Source organism: Fonsecaea nubica, assembly GCF_001646965.1.
Source record: "Fonsecaea nubica strain CBS 269.64 chromosome Unknown Scaff17, whole genome shotgun sequence".
NCBI lineage: Eukaryota > Fungi > Ascomycota > Eurotiomycetes > Chaetothyriales > Herpotrichiellaceae > Fonsecaea > Fonsecaea nubica.
The window spans coordinates 114,586-137,053 of record NW_019173690.1 but is presented as its reverse complement, the minus strand read 5'-3'; the positions used below and the strand labels follow the sequence as shown (position 1 = coordinate 137,053).

At 52.7% G+C, this 22,468-nt stretch overlaps 5 protein-coding genes across 5 annotated transcripts; 2 read left to right on the top strand and 3 right to left on the bottom strand.

Annotated features, from left to right (window-relative positions):
- Window positions 1–621: 621 nt before the first annotated feature.
- Window positions 622–5,765, bottom strand: AYO20_03569 (hypothetical protein; the record flags this gene model as incomplete). Its single annotated transcript, XM_022641871.1, has 4 exons — window positions 622–4,559; window positions 4,627–4,821; window positions 5,167–5,395; window positions 5,448–5,765. The coding sequence occupies 4 exons, from the start codon at window positions 5,763–5,765 to the stop codon at window positions 622–624; spliced, it is 4,680 nt and encodes a 1,559-aa protein (XP_022502104.1).
- Window positions 5,766–9,390: 3,625 nt separating this feature from the next.
- On the bottom strand, window positions 9,391–11,401 carry AYO20_03568 (hypothetical protein; the record flags this gene model as incomplete). The annotated part of the gene is made up of 8 exons (XM_022641870.1): window positions 9,391–9,794; window positions 9,854–10,108; window positions 10,186–10,196; window positions 10,252–10,417; window positions 10,472–10,867; window positions 10,924–11,051; window positions 11,122–11,192; window positions 11,261–11,401. The coding sequence occupies 8 exons, from the start codon at window positions 11,399–11,401 to the stop codon at window positions 9,391–9,393; spliced, it is 1,572 nt and encodes a 523-aa protein (XP_022502103.1).
- Window positions 11,402–13,202: 1,801 nt separating this feature from the next.
- Window positions 13,203–14,648, top strand: AYO20_03567 (hypothetical protein; the record flags this gene model as incomplete). Its single annotated transcript, XM_022641869.1, has 5 exons — window positions 13,203–13,397; window positions 13,470–13,574; window positions 13,640–13,870; window positions 13,925–14,067; window positions 14,123–14,648. The coding sequence occupies 5 exons, from the start codon at window positions 13,203–13,205 to the stop codon at window positions 14,646–14,648; spliced, it is 1,200 nt and encodes a 399-aa protein (XP_022502102.1).
- A 3,135-nt stretch (window positions 14,649–17,783) lies between these two features.
- On the top strand, window positions 17,784–18,928 carry AYO20_03566 (hypothetical protein; the record flags this gene model as incomplete). Its single annotated transcript, XM_022641868.1, has 2 exons — window positions 17,784–18,087; window positions 18,417–18,928. The coding sequence occupies 2 exons, from the start codon at window positions 17,784–17,786 to the stop codon at window positions 18,926–18,928; spliced, it is 816 nt and encodes a 271-aa protein (XP_022502101.1).
- A 1,164-nt stretch (window positions 18,929–20,092) lies between these two features.
- On the bottom strand, window positions 20,093–22,132 carry AYO20_03565 (hypothetical protein; the record flags this gene model as incomplete). The annotated part of the gene is made up of 7 exons (XM_022641867.1): window positions 20,093–20,853; window positions 20,941–21,144; window positions 21,214–21,411; window positions 21,481–21,563; window positions 21,634–21,747; window positions 21,816–21,886; window positions 21,941–22,132. 7 exons carry the CDS (start codon window positions 22,130–22,132, stop codon window positions 20,093–20,095), a joined length of 1,623 nt encoding a protein of 540 aa, XP_022502100.1.
- Window positions 22,133–22,468: the final 336 nt, after the last annotated feature.

The window sequence follows — 22,468 nt, the reverse complement described above, 5'->3', positions numbered from 1 at the left end:
GTATAGTATAGTATAGTATAGTACAGCACCTGTCTGTGACTAAGTACGATTCCTCCTCTTCCTCCTCCTCCTATCACTACCGGTGTCTATTGAAGGACGACGGTGTTAATTTGGGCGGTTATTATTGTTAATTAATCACCCCCCAAGTCCACATGCGGAAATTATTGGGAAATTGAAAAGGGGAGGGGAGGCCCAATCACGAGTTAGAGTGGATATGCAGGGCAAGGCTGACCTGAGCTGAGGTGACCTTGTGCTGCTGAGTTGAGCGAGGCTTGAGTTTACATATGTACAGTATGTCCTTGTGCCGGGTACCAAGTATCTCCTTTAGAGAGGGGGGAATCCATATACAAGTAACAAGTAATTGGTTCTCGAAACACACATTCCATATACTCGGTTCAGAGCAAAAACACATGTACACTAGGAAATTCGTATCTAGCTGCTGGGTATGTAGATGTAGACGTATATACGAGGTACACATATCAATACCCTCCCTCCCCTCTGCACGACCCTTGTCATCCATGCCTCGACACTCACTTGTTCGCCCACTCACGCAGTCACCCACTCAACTATACATCAACCCCTGAACCGACCCCTCGCTCAACCACGCCATCACTCCCTTGCTCAAAAACAAATCCTCTTGAACGCTGTCGCTTCCGCTGCCTCGACACGCCCTCCTGAACTCGGTCCCTGCCCGTCGCCCTGTCCCCGAGACTGTCCCTGAGACCGCACCCGTCCATGTCCCCTGCTCACATCCAGAACCGATGCAAGCCTTTTCCGACGCGAGACTCCATCTTCGCTGGGCGCAGATTGGCTTTGATCTTGGTACTCCTGCTGGTATTGCTGTTGACATTGCAAGGGCATTGGCATTTGCCACTCCATTTGCAGGTGATTCTGCTCTGGGAAACGCACAGAAGACAAAGGCCCAGTCACCGTGCCAACATCACCATTCGGGCTTTCGTTCTGCTGGGCGTAATAATAAAGACTCTGCTGCTGCTGCCCTTCCGCTACTCGTTCTCCCCCCCAACCTTCGTCCATGACTGTGGCACCCACCCAGTCATAGTGAGGGGTCGGCGGCGCTTGGTCATGCACATAGTCCATCGTACTCGTTGTGCTGAGAAGTGGCGCAGGTACTGGTGCACCGGTCCACATGACCAGTGACGATGGCTCAACATTTGCTTCACTGGTGCAAGGAAATGGTGTAGCCATTGGGCAATAGTCAGAGTCCATGATTGCCGCGAAGGCAGGTTCTCTTGCCTGGACGCCCTGCGTGATCACCGTTGGCTCTAGGATTGTCGTTAACTCTCCCATGGTATAGCGTGCTGTCGGCGCTCGGTCACTCTGATATTCGAGGCCCGATTTCCTCCTGGGAGCTCTTGCTCCGATGTTGTTTGGGAGGCCCATGGGATGCGGCGGCGGCGACGACGATGTCAGGTTCACACGCCGGTTCTGACACAGCTCTTGAACCTGAGTCGCGCTGAAGTCGATTTTGTCCTGTCTAGTTGCGGGTGACTGAACAATGACAGCGCAGGGCTCCATGATCTCTGATGCTGGCTGAGACCACAGTACCATTTGATCGCCGCCAGGACTCACATTATGGTCTGGCAGGCCCATAGTCTGCACATTCTGACCGCGTCTGGGTGCAACAGGAACAAAGCTGGCGTCTCGCGAACCCGCGACTCCGTCCTGCTGCTTCGCATTCGCCGGCCCAGCGCGACGGGACCGCCCTTGACGCAGAGGCCAAGGATTCTGAGAGTGGCCGGGTCGCTGTTCGACCCTGTGCTCTTGCGACCTTTCGTGCTCGGCCACCGCCGCGTGATACGTAGGAGTGTCTCGTAAATCAACAAGTCCCTGGGAATGGTGGGAGAGCAGGTCGACCAGCAATCTGTTGCCGCATCCTGAAAACTGCACTCGGGCTATTGGACCGCAGTCAACAAGCACTTCGCATGTGGGCACCCCGTTGCCATCCTGGAAATCAACCGGCGTGACAATGTTGACGCCATGTCGCCGGACTACGCTCGGGGATGCAAAACTCCACACCGCAGCACTGCGCACGAAGATCCTCGTGTGCCAGATGAGGGCCACCAACGGCAGGGTCGGGTGGAAGCTGCAGCTGTTGAACGCGTTGGCAAAATCAAGGCCGTCCAGGATGGCGATCGTTTTGATGCTGATTTCAACAGCATTGACCTGGGTCTGGAAGATTACCATGAAGCAGCTTTCATTCACAACCCGACTGCCGTACTGGCCCAGTCCTTGATCATAGTTGCTGTTGGATACGCCTTGATAGATGACCAGGTTATTATGTGTGAACATGTGCGACGAGGCCGGCCGGGTGGTCGTGAAGACTTTGCGACGGTCTTCAACGCCCCTGCCCACCGGTTGATAGACCGAAAGTGACCTCGCGTCACAGCCAATAGGGAGGGAACTGCGCAGCCAGCCATGGTTCTTTGGCTCCCCAGTATCGGGTAGGCGTGCTTGTTGTCGGTCGAGCACGTACACCGTATAAAGCACAGTGATCAAATCGAACTGTTCCCCGATACTCATGGGAAACGCTGGGATATCATCGGCTGCGTAGGATGCTGCATTGACAGATCCGCCGCACGGAATGGTCGCGCCCAGAATAGGTGCCATATGGCATGAAACCTCCTGTTCGTCCAAAGGGAAATCCCACCGTTGCATGAGGACAGGCTCGGCGGCTGCTGTGGCCCAGATCTCAAATTGAGCAATCCATCCACGATACATTGCATTGGTCACTCCGTCAGCGGGCGAGGAGCTCTGTGGCTTGATACTGCTGGAGACTGCCGGACACCAAATCTTCAGAGTGGCAGTGGACCCCCCGCCGGGTTTCTCACGGGATACTTGGCGCAGGGGAGCTGAGGTCAGGCTTGATATCCTCTCCTGATCCGTCGTAGACGCCACTTGCAGGACGGTCGCGGGCGCCACAGGCCGAAGCGGTGCGAAAAATGCACTCTTACTAAAGGCGGAGATGTTACTCCGCAAGAGAGCAGGATTTCTTGATAGCTTCGCCCTCCACACCTTGTCCAGATAACCAAGATCCTTGACCAAAGCAAGCACCTGTTGCGCAGTCTGCTTGACGGTCTCGGAATATGGGCCAGAGTACGATGTAGACGCTTTGGACGCCCATCGACCTAGTCCATCGTTGATTTTCCTGATATCTGCCCGGTACGTGTAAAGGGCTTCGACCCACGACACCATTCCGGAGCTGTCCGCGAGAAACCCCCCCAACGCTTGCAAAAGGGCGGCAAGTGTCGCTCCGGCAGCATCTGGTGGTTGAACCAGGTGTGCTCTCCAGTCCAGCGTGGCGTACCTCAGAAATGGTCGCGTTTCGTCCAAAGATGTGCTCGACGCTGCCCCCACAGTGTTTGCGGAAAGTGACTCTTGGTGTTGCCAGGCGTGGCGATAACGAAAGCATTCAGTCAACAGCTCGGATTCTGCCTCGAAGGTGGAAGGATGGAGGTAACCAGTGACTCCCATCCCATCAGCGTCAACGCTCGTCCGAGAACATTTCCGTTGAAAGAACTCATGGACGGAGGAATGCGCGAACCGACAAATCTTGCTCCGAAGTGCATGCGACCATCGCACCTCGACCAAGCCCGAACATACCCTCACTATGCAGGGCTCGAAATTGTCGAGCATGTATGCAGAGGCTCTTTGCTCCTCCGCAGAGAGGCTTGAGGCCTTCTGTTCCCTCAGCGTTTGAAGCAGGTCCTCAAGTTGATCGAGACGGCCGACACCTTTGCCGACGAGAATCCACATAAACATGCGCCTCGCGAAGAACTTCTCGACTCGTGACCTCAATGCAATCGCAGTAAGTATACGCATATACATATCTTCGAGCCTTTCAGGCCCTCTCAGACTCCTGATCAGACTAGGTCGAGTTTGTCTTGGTAGAGCCTCTGACTTCAAGTAAGCAACCATCAGCTGTGCCCATTGGAACGTTCCATCAGCGCCTATGAGAAGGTGACCCATGAGCTCCTCAAGGTTTGTGCCGTGGTCCAAGAGGTTAGTCCGAACCATCTCCGTAAGATGCTCCGAGAAGAATCGGCGTAGATCTGGATTTACAAGCTCGGTGTTGACGGTGATCCGGTCGCTCTCAGGTACATTCCGGCTCAGGAAGCTAATGTTTGGTCTGCCGAACAGCAGAACCTGGGGCTCATGTTTCGAGTCTAGGTCCAAAAGACATTTCAGGAAGGCTTCAGGGGATTCGCACTCATCCACAGCGTCTATGATCATATACCACTTGGTGAAGAGTGGTCTCAAAAGCTTGGTTATATCAGCCATGTCTCCAACTGTTGCGCGATCTTGTCCTGGAGTACGTCGAGTCATGGCAAAGCTGAACAAATCAAGGATGCCGGGAAACTGTGTCCACTTTGTAAGCGCTTGGGACAGCATTGACGCGTACGCGGAACGAATGGTGTTATGCGACGGATATCCTTGATCAAAGAAGTAGTAGGAGAGAAGGTTCGAGTGATGATTCGTTGGATCCACTGACGTTTTGAGGTTGACGATCGTGGCAGCGGCGAGGACGGTCTTGCCAGTTCCTGGATTCCCTTTGTTCGAGCACGATATCAGTGGTGAGTTCTGGCAATGGATATAGGCACTGCTGACCTCTGATCCAGAGGACCGGGCCAGTCAACTCGTACAGTCCATCTTCCTCGTGGGAATACTCCGACCAAGACTTGTATGTCAAGTGTTCAAACAGCCAGTCCGCCGTGCCGCTTTGTCGAAGAGAGCTGGCTCGATTAAGAGCATCGACATAGGACGGAGCACTCAGCCATCTTTCGATGCGACGGATCAGTTCATCTAAAGGAACCGAGTCAGCGTCAGCATGCCTCTTAGAATGAAGCAAACTTGCTTGTCCCTGTTGGTCCCAAGCCATGGTTCACTTGGTCCGGGTTATCGTGGTGCCCAGGTAAGCTTTCAAAAGATGGCTTTCTTCTGATTGGGGCTCCTTCATGAATGGCACGCAAAGCTTCCACGTCCTCCTGTGGCAGGCTCAGCATTTCTGAGTCAACAACTTCAGCGTGGCAGGCCAAATTCTCCAGAAAAGATCGAAATCGAGATTCGAAAGAGTGACCAAACATGATCGGTTGCCCTATATCGGGTTATTGATCACTTGCCGAGGTCGTTGGGAGAGGAACAACATACGTTGGTCGTTTGGGACAAACACTCTGGCTATATCGCCAAAGAGCCCGAAGATATGGCGATATAGGGCGCGCAGCGACCAATTCAGCTTATCACTGGGAAACAAAAGCCCGCGCAAAGACATGTCGGAACCGATGAGTTCCAGAAGCTTCCGATATTGAGGAATGCATGTCGACACGTCGGCCAACAGCAGCGTCAGTCGCTCAAACAGAGCGGGGAATGGGCTTGCCACCTTTAAAGGTTCAACGCTTTGGTTACACACGTTGGGAATGGACAGATCTAACCTTGAGTATCAGGAAAATGGATCCCCAGACCATGGCAGCATATGTTGTGACACCCTGTGTGGTGATGAGGTTGAGCACCTCGAAATAGGATACAAGAACCTCGATCAGATCCGCAACTATATGCTGTGTCTTTGTTGCGAGTTTTTTCTTGACCTGAAAGGTCGTCATGAGTTCCGCCGTGCTCTTGCGCAGGTCTTCGGGAGTGTCAATGCCCTGAAAGGCATCGCTGTGGCCCTGGGTGAGGGAGGCGAGGAACTCATTCCCGGCATTGTCCAAGTCTTGCGCCAAGGTGTCGGGCGTGGTAACGGGATAAGCCATAAGCTCGAGAGTGACTGGCTCGTCCTTGGGTCGCTAGGTCCCATCTATTGACGCTGCATCATAGAGGGAAGGTACTTTTAGAAGTCAACCAGCAGAGGGGTTCTAGTTTCTGGGAGAAGGGGGAGAAGGAGAGTGGGAAAGGGGAGAACGAGAAATATAGATCTCTTGTCAAATATGAAGCTGGAATGGACAGCGAGGCAAAGGCGGAGAGAGAGACACCCCAGTAGCTGCGCTTGTGGCTAGGGTATACATACGATCAACCCCGTATTGTGCCAACAGATGGTTTCCCAGGGGCTGAGATTCTCCATTCTGAGCGTGAGGAAGAGGGCAGGCATTGTGCATTTGCCCAGGGTAAGGGCATGAGAACCCAATCACAGGAAATCCGAGAACTGAGAAAGGATCGTAGGCCTAGTCGATCGGCGTGAATGATGGCGGAGGGGAGATTTCTAGAGGTAACCCTGGGCCCGTAGGCGACTTCACCGCTCCCACAAGAGCTGGACCAGCAAAAGTGGCTTGACAAGCGCATGGAGAAGACAAAGGAATCCAATCAAGGTGAGTTGGTGGCAGCCGTCGGCAGGGTTGTCACTTCAGTGCCGCTGTCAGGCTGCATCCCGGACAGCAAACAGCGACGGGTTGTGACGTAGAAGACTAGGCAGACATTGCTTCTCCTGTGAGGTGATGGGCGAGGTGATGGGCGGGCGACCGATGAACTTCGTATTTTCCTGCATCTCGGCTGAGCCTTTGCACTTGATCTGGAAAACCTCCCCTGCGCTCCCCTGCGCCGGGTTGGTGCATGAGATTGGAAGGTTGAGCTGTCAATTTGAGGCGATTCCCGGCTGCTGTCAGGTTCGGTCGGATCGTCAGGAACATGAATCAAGCCTTGTCCGTTGATGGGAGTGCAGCCGTGTACTTCGTACTCTTACTCCATACATTTTGGGCGTTGAGAAAAGAAGACGGCAAAAAGGTCAAATAAGGCCAAGGGAAGCTAAAGTCTTTGAGAAAGTCTTAGCGAGCCCCATCAACACCATTCACTTGACGACTCCATCCTTGCCTTTTGAGATCAGCTTCTCACCACCCAACCAGCGACCGATCCGAACACCACCGAGTGCGAGCCCTCATGCTCCTCCCTCCGAAGTCCTTGCGCCCTCGTTTTCCACATCCTCAGCTAGTGATTGTTGTGTTCTGCATCCGAAGTGAACAATACGAGGAGATGCATCGTCTAGTGCGAATCTCAGGCTTACTTTGGTGGGCGCCTCGGTATACCCCACAGAGCCCAAGAGTCAGAGAAACAGGCCTTCCCGGCTTCCCCGTCCGCTTGTGCATGGTGTCGGAAGGGCATGGAGCATGGGGGCCATGATCTATTTGTCCAACATCACCCTAGAATACTCGGTACGAGATGTAATGAATCGTGAGAGTCCTTGTCACTCCCCCCTTCTGTGTGAAAGCACTGTGATAACGCTAACTCGATCTCGACCACGAAGCGTAGGTTGACACACCGATTGACAATCTCTGTTGTCTACAATCCTGCAATCGACCACGGTTTTCTGGCTTGTGGCCACCACCAACCCCTAGCTTTCCAACCCGGACGCCACCTCTTGACGGGATGCCGAAGGAGCGGGAAAAATGAGTGTGACTTTGACCACCATGGCCGACGATATGTCCCTAAATGGTGACCTGAGACATGCGTGACATGGCAGACATGCCAACCCCCCACTAGGTTGTCCACATTTTCTCCCTTACCGTCCGACTAGGTAAAAGGGTGTTGTGACGTCCTTAGTCTACAAGCCCAATACTACAAGTACAAGGAGAAGCCTGTGAGAATGTGATGACGGAACTCCCGGTCTACGGCTTCGTCCCGAGTGGCGGATGAGATGCTGCTTGTCTCCTGCAGGAGGTGCTCCTTGGTTTTCAAGGCTGGGATCAGACCGATAACCGAGTTCAGCAGTGCCACCTCAAGCACGGGGCTTGGTTGGTTTTGATCCGGCCCAGGCTGTTAGCTGGCAGCTGGCCGTGCTGGCTCTTCTCGGGTGGTAGGAACTTGAGATGGACATGGGATACTTTGGATGGGAGCCCATCATGTTCCCACCAACACGCCAACATACCTACCCACCCGAATAGTAGTAGAATGTCCAAACGAATACCTCGTACCTTTCCTCATAGTCCTCGATCAGTAACCTGCGAGGCATGTATGTATGTATGCACAGTTTTTGTAGTGTAATCCATCCATCCATCCATCCATCCAATATGAGACGCTCTCCCATGCGAGAGCTCCATCCTCCAAAAAAATACTACCACCAACGACCTTGCGCCACCATGGTCCCTGCGTGATGTGACTACGAGGTACACAGGAGGAACTGAATTAATGCACAGTCCCGATCGGAATCACACAGTCTCCCCAGTCCCTAGCCTCCTAGCCTCCCGTTCCCCTCCTTCCTTCCCCCTTCTCCTTCCTCTGTCATCATTCATTTCTCTGACTCTCTAACTCATTCATCCATTCACTCACTGTCAACCCGGCAGCCCGACATGGTTTCTCATTTACATTCGCCCACCCATCCCTCTACCAACTGGTCGGCCAGCCACAGACCATATACGATATACCGCAAAGGAAATACTCACATGCTAGATACCAACCACTCTATACAGAGCAGTCACACAACAGCTCTGGGGCGGTGGAATTTATTTCGTTATTTTCTTACCCTGTGTCCTTGATACCTGCATATCTACCACGTTAGGTAGAAAGCGCGAGAGCGAGAGAAGGAGAACAAGAACGAGAACGACCATGAGAGAGTGTGTGGGTGTGTGAGTGTTCCTACCTTGTCCAGAAGAGGGGACTGGACGTCGTGTCGACCAATGTCGTAGGTACTTGAAGTACTCTCGGAGAGATAGATAGGTATGCATCTCGCATCCGAGTTACCTGGTATATATGTATGTACCTGTTTAGGTACTGTAGGTGACATAATGTACCTGGGTAATGTACGTGGTAGACTTCCCTCATGAGCCAAACCCCAAATCCCCAGTCCAAGGCTAACGTGAACAGGACCGTACTCTCTACCCAAACCCATCATGGTCCAAGACAATAAATGGCACTGTACGAAGTAAGGGGGGGAAGACCCTCTCCTCCCAGAAATAACGGCACGGTGAAGCAACAAACGAAATGATTAGTGCTGATGCTGATTCAGAGGTTGAGGGGTTGAATTGTGCATGTGCCCTGCACTGCACTATACTCTCCTCTCTCTCACACATTACTCGGTACCTATGTAGGTGCTCAATATATAACCCTGACCTCGTCGCGATGCTGTAGCCCCAGCGAGCCGTTGCATGCAAAGTGAGATGTTGTTTGGTTGTTTGTTGGACACCACTACCTGGTGTGCTACGTATGTAAAAAGTTGATCGTCTAGGCTCTCGACTCCCAAAAATCGTAGAAACCCCGTGAACCGCCGCCCGACTCCAAATTACCAGTCAAAGAAGAGAGGGTTGTTACCATAACTGTGGAGGACATGAGCATTCTTTTTCTTCTTCTCTTTTTTTGGAGTGAGAGAACAAGTCAACTATACAGGTCAAAGCCACTGGAACAGTGCCGCTCATCCAAAAAAAAAGAACAAAGCCACCTTTTCCAATATCAATCTTAAGCACTCTTGCGGACATATTCCACAGGTCCGACATAGTGGTGTCGGGCCCAGAAGATGTAGTAGATACCTCCGAGGATCAGCACAGCTCCGTACGCCAGCGAAGACCAATTCATCGTTTGTGGCGTCGGGTTGGCTCCTCCGGGGAAGAAACTCATGACCAAGGTCAGAAGGAGGAAGGCAAGGGCGGCAAAGTTGATGGGAATTCCAAATCGGCCGAGGTCGAAAACTCGGTCGAGCAGCGGTTGATTGGCGACTCGGCGCCAGGCAACACAGGCAATGGAGATGAAGTAGGATGACAACAAGGATGCGACACCCAGAGACAGAATCTGGTTGAAGGCGACGGTTGAGCCGATGTTGATGAGAGAGAAGAGGACGGAGAAGGTGACGGTGAAAAGGACAGCTACAATGGTCTTAGCTATTGAAACATTCATTCAACAACATTTGGCAATCATCACTCACAGTTGATTGGCACTTCGAACCGGCTGTCGACCCTGGCAAACCAGGTGTGGAAGGGAAGACCCTTGTCACGAGCAAATGCGAACAGTTGGCGAGACGCCGTGGCCATGTTGGTCATGCCGTTGGCCACTGCCGATAGAACGAGGATGCATGACATGGCCGTGGCACCACCCTTGGAGCCAGTCGCATTGTAAAAGACTTGAATAAAAGGGAAGCCGGTTGGAGTCGAGAGGACATCCTCCAGATCGCCTAGGGTGTCTGAATAAACGTTAGCCACAAAACTCTCCTGGAGTGCCAGACCATAAGTTTGGCCCTGGTGATGGGAATATTCTTACAGCAAAAAGTACTATGATATCTGTCAGCACAAGCCATTCCAGTTTAGAGGGCAGAAAGACACTTACATGAGCATAATGAAACCCAGGCTACCGTTGACGATCGAAGTCCAGAGCATGACCCTCGGCAGGGTCTTGGAAGCGTTCCTCAGCTCCTCGGCCATGTGCACGGCAGCGTCGGCACCAAGGAATGCGGTGGCAGGCGTGATGATACCGACCAGTGTTGCGAGACCGGCTAAAAGATAAATCAGTTACGGCCAACGACGCACATCAGGAGACTGAATCATACTTGAACCCCAATTGCCGCCGTCTTCAAAGACTGTCCAGATCTCGTGCGAGTTTCCACGAGGGCCCAGAACCCAGAGGGGAACAAGGATGCAGATGAAACCGCCAATATGCAAACAGAGAACCATACCCTCGACCAGAGGCAGATGTTTGGCGAGGAAGGTGTTGAAAAAGGCGACAAAGAGCACAATGGCAATGGTGAGGAGAGTGCCGTGCCATCGCTCATAGACATACGAGTCGTTGTTGAGGACAATCAGGCCTTGGATCTCGGTGGCTGCCAAAAAGCAACCAATCGACACACCACTCTGCCAGCCGAGAGTACAGAGCCAGCCAACGATAAACGAGAGGAGCTTTTGTCGACTCCGGGGCGCAAATTCCGAGATCCAATGGTATTGGCCACCTATTTTCGCCAACTTAGCAAAGGCAGAGGGGACATTCCCAGTGGTTTCAATATACCTGCTGTCGGAGCCATGGAAGCCATCTCAGCCATTGAGATGTTGACCAGGGTAAAGAAAACCACGACGACGATGTACAAATATATCAGACCCGCTGTTCCACCATTACCAAGACCAAAGGCAATAGTTCTGTACGAGTCGCAGTCAGTTTGACATTCGACTAAGGGGGGAAATATATGCGACATGGTTGTAGACTGACCCGAGCAGCGCTTGCCAGGTTTGCATCAGAATCATGGCGAAGCCGAAGATGGACAAAAAACCAAAGTTGCGCTGTAGAGATATCATGGTCAACACATGTTTTGATCGCCCACGGAACACTCAACGAGGAGGCTAATTACCTTGAACAATTGTTCTTTGCCCATACGCTTCATATCCTCCACATCCCTCGATGTTCCCGCCTTCTCACCCAGGACGACATCGTCACTGGCGGTCTCGGCAACCACCTCGCCCATGGTGCCAATCTCAGCCTGTTTGCTCATGTCGGGTAATCTGAGCAAGCAACACAAAGGTCAAGGCAGAGAAAATTCAAGCGTCAAGGAACAAAAACCCCCCACCGAAAAAGAAGTGATTGAGATGATGGAAGGGGGAAGGAAGAAGAGGGGGAAATATTTGAGAAGATGAGCAGGGAAATAAAACCAAAAGGGAGTCTGGAAGGTTTTTTGGATTGGGTTCGAGGCACCAGAGGTTAAAACTCCGGAAACGATGAGTGGTTGGTAGTAAGAGGACAGGGAAGAAATGCACCACGCAGACTAACAGTTTAAACAGTCCATGTGGCAAGCCGATGGTCTTGCCTCGGACTGGCATTAGTGTCGACGAAGTGCGTGGGTAGCTTGAAGTAGCTTGGGTCCATTTTATTCCCTCTTATGCCTCTCTGCACATGGAAAGATATTGCGGAGACTATTGTCACTCTTGGAGTTGGCATTTTCAGGGTCTTCACATGGTGTGAAGCGAGCCCCTGGGCCACGAACAAAGTGGAAACCGGGTAAAGGATAGGGGAGTGGGTAGTGGATAGACCGGCAGCGGCAGCGTGGTCGGAGGAGAGCGTGGGTGGGAAGCGTGGAAGTAGCTAGCAAGCTAGGTGTTGAGGGACAAAAGAAGTACGAGGCAGAGATGCTTATCTGCAGTAGCAAGTGGATGGCGAAAGAAGAAACTAGGTTAGACCGATACCTTAACTTCTATGGATAGTGTGAGCATGAAGCAGTTTTTACCCGTACAGCCAGATAGAGAAGTGGGGGGAGAGGAGGTGGTGGTATGAGATGAATTTCTCGTTAGTAGTTTGTAGTACTCGGTAGTATTATTACAAGGTAGTTTTGGTCGACGAGGGAGAGATGAGGCACTCGGAAGGAGGAGAGGGAGGCCTTGAAGCACTCAAACCTGCAAGGGTTGAAGCGAGGGGGAGTCCCCCAAGTCTCTTCCAAGTAACAGGTACGACCGACAAACTACAAAGCTGAGCCCAAGTACACAGTAAGCAAAGCAAGGGGCTGCTGAGGGGCTGCTTTACTCGTACGGCGCCCATCTTTTGCTGTTTCCGACAACCCGGGCGTGTCTTTAGTGTCGGCCCGCCGCGACGATCACTACGGCAAGGGGTTTAATGGGGATGGGGCTACCTGGGAGCCAGCTTCTCCGTAAGGCCATCTAAAGCCACCTAGAGCCACCTAGAGCTACCCAGAGCCACCTAGAGTCACCTACTTAACTTGTACAAGTCCGCCTTCTTCCCCCCACCTAAGGTGCAATTGATACCCGGGTTCCAGGCGGCCATTCAGCGTCCACCCTGGCTCATGCCGCGCCCATCGTCTCTTCTAGTTCATCGGAGGCCCATTCCTACCACCCAATGGTATGGTAGGCGCCATCGCCCCGGACCATCGCCTCGACTCCTCAGTTCTCTCTGCCACCCTTAGCGATCCAAGCGATGGCTCCCAGGGCTTGTTCGCTGCTCGCTTCTCAATGACCGCTAGACCTTTTGATCCTCATCGTCCAGTGGTGCCACTGCCCTACGCCCAACCCTGGCCGAAAATGAACCTCCCGTATCTGAGTTTTTCAGTAGTTTCAAACCCACGCAAGACGCAACTTCGTCTGGCCTGGATTTGCCTGTTATCTCACGCACCTCTTGTCCACGCCCAGCCAGCACCACCGTTTTCTCCAAAGGGGGTACTCGGGGCGTGATTTAAAGTCTTGAGCTAAACCTTGATATCAAAAGGGGATCCTCTTCCTGTGGCCGTTCTTGATTAATGTCGTTGATGCCGCATCTCCAGAACTTCTCTTGCCAGCCCTACGGCAACAATGACAGATTCAACCACCAGCGACCCGACGGTAGCGGGCAATCGATATTTTCGCGTGACTGACGATGATCATCGCGGCGTCATTCTGGTCGTCTCCGTCATATGCGCCGCCTATGTCCCCATGATCCTGGCCCTCCGGGGCACGTTCACCAACAAAAGCATCGGTCTTGATGATGGATTGGCCATTGCCGTGTCGGTATGTATAAGGCTGGCGCATTGCTCCTGGAATTGGAGAAAGAGAAGGTAGATTGCTGACCCCTGCAAACAGGTAGTAGGACTGTTACATAGTGTTCTGGTCTGGATAGCCGTGTCTCATGGGTTTGGGAAATCATATGAGGACATTACTTCCTCGGAAGCGAGTTCTATCAGCAGGGTATATACACAACCTTCCAAACCTGATCCTGACTACAAGGCAGTTTCGCTGACTGAAATCAACAGCTGCTGCTCGCCTCGATCGTGTTATTCCTGGTCGATCTGTTCCTTACCAAAAGCTGCGTGATTCTTCTATGTCGAAAATTGTTCAGTATCAACATGAAACGGCACCGGACGTTGTGCGACACCATGACCGTGGTCTGTGGTCTCTGGTGCATAGGAGCCATTCTGGCGCTCACCATTGATTGCGACTCGCTCCAACAGCTTGGATACAATACCTCATTCTGTCCAACTCTGGTACGTTTCCGATGTATCCGTTCTCTGTTGACTTCAGGCCGCTGATCCACTTAGACCAAACGATGGACCGCAGTCGCCGTTGTGGACGGAATCACTGAGGCCCTGATCTTCATCTTGTCAATGATCGTAGTCTTGCCGCTTCACATGAGTACGGACCGTAAAATCTCGGTTCTCCTCACCTTTGCCCCAAGATTAGCGTAAGTCAAAACACCTCAAGCCCGCATCAATCACTCACCTGCTCACACGCGACAGCGTCATCGCACTGATCGGTCTCCATGCTCACTACATATACGTGACCGTCCACTCGTCGAACCCTGGTATCGAGATCGTGACCCCTACTGTTTACCGACAGGTCCTGGTCCTCTTTGCGATCGCCTCGGCGGCCCTGCCTGCCCTCAATCGTGGTCTTCGAAAGTTCAACACACACATGGGTGGCGCGTGGATGGATACCACCCTCTCACAGGCGAGCAGAGACAGAGATGCCCAAGCCCAAGCGTCGATCCCTCTCAAATCATTCACCAAGACGAACAGAACCAACAAGAGCAGTATGAACCGAAGCAAGAGAAGGTCAATGGACGAAGATGAAATTGATAGCGCTGAGAAAAACCCAAACTTCCGGCCTGACAGGGTCCAGCACAACACCACGGCATACTGGGGCAAGTCGGTCGACCCGGACGCGCGATCAGGACAGTCTCAAGAAAGCCAGAACAGTGAAGCAAAGATCATTCGCAAGGACATGCAGTGGCGGGTCCATTACGAGAACTCAGGCCCTTCATAAGCAATACGTCCTGCTTCCACTCGTGTAACTGCTCTTGCTCGTCTCGGGGGGGAATTTATCGAATTGTGATATGTCAACGCGAGGTCAATGGCGCAGCACAAGGTGTTACAAGAGAAAGAAAATTGGACCCAATGGCAATGTTTTATATCATCTTTGGCTACCGGCTATCATGGAGGAAAATGTTTGGCTACAGAGAGGGACTGTACTGGATGAATTTGATGGATCCGGATACCCCAAGGGGGGTTTTAGATGTGTCAATCTTGGAAGTCTTTGTGGTGACCTTTGAATCGGGTTTGAATTGGGATGTTCCAACGAGTTACGTGAAGCAAGTAAAAGTATGTGCTGAATTTCTGAAATAGCGTGACGTGTGTTTGAGTAGCTTGTAGACAAATAGATAGGTGTGTAGAGTATTGGTTGTACATAGGAGACTTGTCGCACAGACACCGCATACCACGGACCACACACACACTCGACACTTGGGAGGATTTGACGCAGCTGCATGCACTCTTACCCGCAGCCATCCTCCATCCTCCACACCCCCGACCACAACTCAGACAAGTCACACAAACCAGACAGACACCCTGACAAAGACGCAACCGGGTCTCTTGATCGTTGGACGACGTGTCCATGATTCATTCACGTACTTCTTTCACAAACCCCCCACTCCTTCAGCTAAATTGTCATGACCCGACGATGATCCTTACCAGGTGTGTACATGGGCTCGCATTCGGTACAAACTGCTGCTAACAAAGGGACTTTGCAGGGGGGTCTTCGCGACCAGTTCACGGGCCACTCACTCTCATTCCTCCTATCCCCGCCTCATCCTATCGCCTCCCATCGCCCTGCACCTAAAGCTGCATCTAATCATGCAAGCTGCAGAACGTTCCCAAAGAAATCCTGGCAGATATGCGGGTCAGCGAAAAAGGCATTGTGCAGGTTTAAAAGCAAAAAACCTTGAGAGATGCTAGTGTCAAGCCACCTTTTTGTCGCGTCGTCCTCTTTCAGGCCAGGTTGCTCGGGCACAGCGACAAGTCGGGATGCAGAAGCACGCTACCGGCGACAAATCAGGACAGTTTCTGTTCCCCGATGGCCGCCACCATCTGAGCAACAAGTGCCCGAGAATACGAAGAAGACTTGTGGGAAAAAGGTGTCTGGCCGCCACCAGACTTGGTACACCGCTTCTTTGGCCAGAACCAGTGCATCGTTGGACGGGCTCGATCCTCGATCCGGAAAACCGTGAATGGTCGACCATCTTTGTTGGTGGACACTGCGACACAAGTTCGGAACGGAGGGCAGAATCACCATGGACTGCTGATGCCATCCACCCCTTGCCACCCCAGCCTTCAACCATGACCGACGGTTGGCCAATTGCTAATATTGATTCCGATTCATGCAATTTCGGGAGAAAGCCGTCAGGGGATCGCGCCCTACCGCGTCTCTGTTGGAGAGGCTCCATTTGATGCATGGGTCCCTGGGTCTCTGGGTCTCTGGTTCTCTAGCCAACTCCATTGAGGACGCCTCCTGCCCCCTCCCTTGATGGTTCGTGTTGCGAGGACCTTTGCATTCATTCCCTTGTCCCTCGAGTACCCGTAGCTGAATCTCTTGGTCACCCAACTAAATCCAATCCACTTCTCGTGCTGATCATTTCTTATCGAGGTGCGAAAGGCTCGATGCCGAACGATGTTTCTCTTACGAACACCAGTTGGGTCTATGCTGGGCCTCTGGCATCCTTCCCGCACGTTTTTTTCCCCCTTCCCATGCTCTCTCTCTTTCTCTTGCGCAAACATGCACGGTCGTTCCTTGTCAACGATGATGACCACCAACCTCGTAGGTACTAGCACGCTTAGACGAGTTTGGAATGGTCCTGCAGTCTGTCCTTTGGCACGAGAGAATGTGTTTCTCGGCTCTCGACGTTGCCGTCCTGTGCCTGACGCTTGTCCCGATCAATGCTGATGCAGAATCTTCCAAGGCTCCCCGACTGTGGTCGCTACGAGTACCTACAGGACTTGTACCTGTACCCGAAGTACCTATGTCTCCCCTTGGGACGGGATACTCGGTGGCGAAGTCTCATAGCTCGCTGTCTAATGCCAATAACTTGATTTTTAGACTCGACAGTTTCCGTGCAAGCGAAGCTACGTAAGCGTTTTGGATTTGGTATGACTCGTTCGTATCTTTTGTAAAGCCGTCTGGTGAGATTATTTTCACTGTCACACAGTCCACAGTCATGTATCCCAGGGGGATCTTTGAGAGGACCCTCAAGTAGTGGAGTTACCTGGTGGTTTTGTCTGGGTCTGCTCCCCTTTTTTTTTTCTCTATCCCACACTATCTATGTACCTAGGGCGTGCGACCACGACTAGGTTTTAAGATGCCATGCTAAAGTTTCTTGTACCTGAATTATTATTGACTCCCGTACCTGACCTGTGTGGTGCCTGACTCCATCAACTTAGTTACTTTGGATTCCCACGTTGTCGGCAGGATCTCTTCCCTCGTTTCCCCCTTGTCCACAATTTTTTTTCTTTTGCGATCCTGTGCAGATTCCATTTCCACATCGTTTTCCCACGTGCAGCTCAGGTGGTCAGTCGGTCGGTCGGTCGGGCCCTGCGTGACCGGAGAATTCACCCCAGTACCCAGTACCCAGTACCCAGTACCCTAGTGAAACCACACAGCGTGACAGGGGCCGGCCGAGGGCGAGGGTGAAGGCGAGGGCCGGGATTTTTGAGTGCTTACTCCATACTTGTACCTTGTCTACTTTGTACTCAAGAACGAGTGCTCGGTACTGTGCCGAGTTGATCGACGGGAAGCGACCAGACAACGGTACCCTGCTTCGCCTGGCTTTGCCCTGCCTGCCTGGCTGCTTACCTGAGGGGATCGGTTCGCGTTTGAAGGATATCTTGGTTTCAAACATCAGAAGGATTGTTGACGAAGAATCCCGGTCACCCAGGGGGGAAGCAAGGGTTTCTTTTCTTGCAGTGTCAACTTGTGCCAGGACTGTGGGGGCCATCATCTGAGATACTGGACCCAGGCCAACGTCCGAACCAACCAGCCAACCAACCATTCAACTCTACCAGTATCCTTGCATTTGCACGCCTCCTTCGTTACATTCGTCCCTCCTGGAGACAGTGAACAAATCAAAACATGCCTATCCGCCTGGCAAAGCACTCGGATCTCGGGGCAATCTCCAAGATCCTCTCCCTGAGTTTCTACGACGAGGAACTCAACGACCACATATTCCCCTACCGGAAACAATATCCGGACGACTACCTCTCCGTATGGCACCAGAAGGTCGTCAAGAATTTCTGGGACTACAACAAGATCTGGATCGTCAGCTACGAGCAAGACCCGTCACAGAGGTCGGGAGAGCTGATTACCGGTGCGGCGGAATGGGGGCGCGAGGGTAAAGGATCAGATCGTCTCTGGGGGGTGAGATGGTGGGATCCGAGTAAGTATTCATCATTCATCATTCATGCTTCTGAAAAGTATCTGGCGTTTTCTTCTCCCTCTCCCCTACTACGAGTTCGAGGCCGGGCATGCATATACATGGCTTGTGGATCCAAAGCTGCCGGCCCTCTCCCTTCCATCGGTGGAATCTGCGAGGTCAAGCCACCATGCAAGATACAGTTGCGGTGGAAAGGCTGACCCGATCCGGTCCAACGTGATATCGATACCATATCCCGGGGACAGGCGCGTGCGACCTATAACATGCACGTCCACATCTATCTGATAAACAAGTCCCACTGACCAAATGTGTGATTTTGAACCAAATTATAGGAAGACTGATCTCTCCCGTCATTGGATTCTTCTACACCCTCCATCGCTTCCTGTTCCGCAACCGGTCCATCGCCGCGGCCTCGCTCGCGGACCCCAACCCGCTGAACAAATGGAACTTTGCGTCCCGCCTCGAACCCTTTTCCGCCCGCTTCTTCACCCGCCCGAACCACTGGGAACTCTCGACGTTGGCCGTCCACCCGGCCTACCAGGGTCGGGGCCTCGGCCAGAAAATGGTCGCCTGGGGTCTGGACAGGGCCAGGCAGGACGGGCTGCCCGCCGTGGTCATCGGCGCCAAGAACACCGAGCCGTTCTATCAGCGCTGCGGCTTCAAGTACTTGGTCGGGAGTGTGTCGACGGCTGAGATCGAGGACGATGACGATGGTAATGGCAAGAAAATCGTGCGGGTGGATAAGTCGAATCCGCTCAAGCTGCGCGGCATCACGGGCGGGTCGGTCATGTGGACGGACTTGGGGGATGGGGATGGGGATGGACAAGGGGTGAGTCAATCATGACAGACAGGGTCGTGTCGAGATGATCAGTGAGAGAAGTCCGAGATTCCGACCAGAGTGAGTGAGTGGCAGACAAAGGGAGGGCACACTGGAAGAGTCCCGAGTCTTCTGCCCTGTATATACTACTCAAAAGCAACACAGGGGCCTTTGCGGAGCAGGGCACACGGCAAGCAGCTCCACTGCCGCATGCCGACGGACGAGCGAGTGAGACTTTTGTATAACCATGATATGACATTCCAAGGCTAGGCGCATCGCCTGGTATTTGTCTTTTTATACCATGTTACCTTGTCACCTTGGTACCCGTTGCCTCGTTACGTATCACCTACCCGACAGCCTGCAGCTTTTCTATCTGCCTGCTATGCATATACGTGGCGCATTCGCGCATAACGCACCTGTGTATATACCGCGCATGTACCATTCCCCTAATACCCATACTTCATTTCCTGTCTCTTTTGTGTTAGGGGGTATCGAGTATCGAGTACCCAAACAAGTCGCTTTTTTTTCTTTTTCCCCTTTTTTGGTTTCGGTTGCCCTACAAATACCTCCTAAACCGCCCCCTTATAAAACACAAACACGCAGTCTACTACGTACGCCCACATACACATAGGTTGTCACAATTTTTTATGCTCAAAGGGAGGAGGAATACAAGCTATGCTCGGTATACTCGATATATTCGGTATATTGCGGGTCTCAATTTATGTGCATTTTCCAATTTCTCTTTCTCTCTCTCCCCCACTCTTCTATATACACCGACTGTCTCTCTTTCCCGCATCTCCTGCTCACAATGACACTTCCCTCTCTCCCCTTACTCCAAAAAGTGAAAAGTCTATACAAGATGGATGTGGATTTTGATGGATTTTTTGCTCGCCGCCGCCCTTCCACCCCCTCCTTGAGTTCTTTTGCGGGAACAAAAAACGGCTCGACGGGAAATGGATCTTAGCTCCCGAACCCAAATTTCACCACCACGTCAAATCCACCCACGCAGCGTACATATTGTCGGGAAATCTCCCCGGTAGAATCCAGAAATTCGAAAGAATGGCGATATTGTATATGTCATGGTCTTTTCCCAAATAAAACGCACGTTCACACACATGCACGCACGCACAAACATAGACGCACCAAAAAAATAACATAAACACAGGTTGCTCTGCTTTTTTCGCGCTTCCATCACATGTCGCGCTTGACGTGGACAACGGGTGGCACGTACGAGCTCTTGCCCCACACCAGGTAATATGCCGTGGCGATGATCAGGGAGCCTCCAAGCATGGTGCTCGACCAGTTCATGGTCTCGGCGGTGACGGGCGTTGTCAGGGGCCAGCTTAGGAAGAAGATCAACGGGGTTAGGAAGAGCAGGGCCGCAGCATTGATGGGCAGACCCCAGCGGCCCAGTGACCAGCGGCGAGGGGGCAGCTCGGGCCCCGTGAGGCGTCGGTACAGCACGCAGCTGATGGTGAGGAAGTAGGAGATGAGCGTGGCGATGGCACCCAACGAGGTGATGGCGTTGAGCGCGACGGTCGAACCGATGTTGATGAGCGAGATCAGCGCCGACACCAACAGCGTTACCGTCACCGCTGGCAGTGGGATGTTCCACCCAGGCGAAATGCGCGCGAGCCACGGCGAACCCGGCAGCCCACCATCACGCGCAAACGCCCAGATCTGCCGCGACGCCGCCGCCACCTCAGACACGGCGCACGCGGCCATCATGACGATGATGATGGCCGTCAGGACGTTGGTGCCGGCGAACGAGTTGGTCGCGTTGTAAAAGACCTGGATGAATGGGTAGCCCGTGGCTGACGTGGCCGCCGAGGTCTGATCTCCCGTCGTGAAGCACAGGGTCGTGATAAGGACGAAGACCAAGGTAATGTTGACAGTGACAGAGCCCATGATGGCGCGAGGCAGCGTGACTGAGGCGTCTTTGATTTCTTCGGCTGAAAGGTGCAAGAGAATCAACAAGGTTAGCTTTGATTTGGCCTTTTTGGAGGATTGACGGATGGTTGGCCGCGAGGAAGACTTACACATGTGGACGGAACAGTCATATCCAACCAGCACAGCCATGGGGGCCAGCAGCCCAATCATCGCCGATAGACCGTCGCTCGCCCAGCCGCCGTTGTTGGTGAAGTCGAGCAACGCCGTGTGTGCGTCGGCACGCGGTGCCATGACCCAGAGGGTGATGACGATGGCGAAGAAGCCCACAATGTGGAGGATCAGAACCATTCCCTCTGTACCCCAGAACAGTCAGCCTTGAAACGATACTGGATCTTGCCCGGCCACTCCAAGACTGGACATACCGATGATTGGTAACCGAGACGCCAATACGGTGTTGAAAGAGATGCAAAAGACGGTGGTGGACATGGACAAGAGTGTCCCGTGCCATCTCTTGTAGATGTATGTCGGGTCATTCAGGACGATCAAACCCTGGATCATGGTGCCGACCAAGAAACACACACTGGCATTATACACCTGCCAGCCGATAGCAGTGAGCCAGCCTGAGAGGCGGTTGTCAGTTGCCAAGGACGAACAAGACAACACAAGCAATATAACACAAATCCACTTACCAGAGTAGTAGCTCAAGACTTTTCGCAACCGTTGCGGAGCAAACTCTGACACCCAGTGGTATTGACCTCCAGCTGTGGGTGACCTGTCGAGAGCAGATGATGATCAGCAATGGTCCGACCACATTACGAGGGTCTATTTCTGTTCGCACTTACATGGACGCCATTTCCGCAACGCTGGCATAGACAAGAGTCTGGCCGATGCCACATGCAATAAAGCCCCAGAACAGGAGGGGAAGGCCGCCATCGGTCAAGACGAATCCGAGGTATCTGTATGATGTTGGTTGTTAGATCCAGCCAAACCACATTGTAAGGGAGAAGCTGAATTTTTTACATACGTTAGAATACCCTCCCAGCTGGCAATGCAAGTCGAGGCGAATCCCAGCATTGTGATGAAGCTGAAGTTTCGCTGTAAGGAACCAGTCAGCGCGCGCACCACTTTGTCTCTCTACCTCACACTTACACGCAGCACCTGCTTCTTGCCCATGATCATCATGTCTCGCTTGTCGGCCGAGGTGCCTCTAAACTTCTCGGCCACATGGCTGAGTCCATCGTCAAAGACCTCATCCGAAGCACCGTCTGGAGGCGAGCCTGGCGCATCCGTGACATTCACATTTTTCATCTGCTTGCCATCGAGGTGGAACGACGCCGCCATGTTTTCTTGTCTGAGGGGAAACTTTTGAGAAGACACAAAGCAGAAAGAGAAAAGGGAAAAAGAGAAAGATGGTTGCTGGTGTGGGAAAAGGGAAAAAGGGACGAGGAAGAGTTGTTGAAAGGAGGATGGTGGTGGTGGAAAGGGGAGGTCAGTCAAGTCAGGTCGGTTGCCATGTGGCAGATCAATTCGTACTCGGTACAAGGGCACGACGGGGTAAGCGTTTGTCGCGCTATGCGTGGCCACTAACTACGACTACTACGGTTATGAAGCGAACTGCTCGCGCTGCTCGCGAGATCCTTCGTCGTCTCCCTAGTTTAGACATGGGTTGCTTTGCTC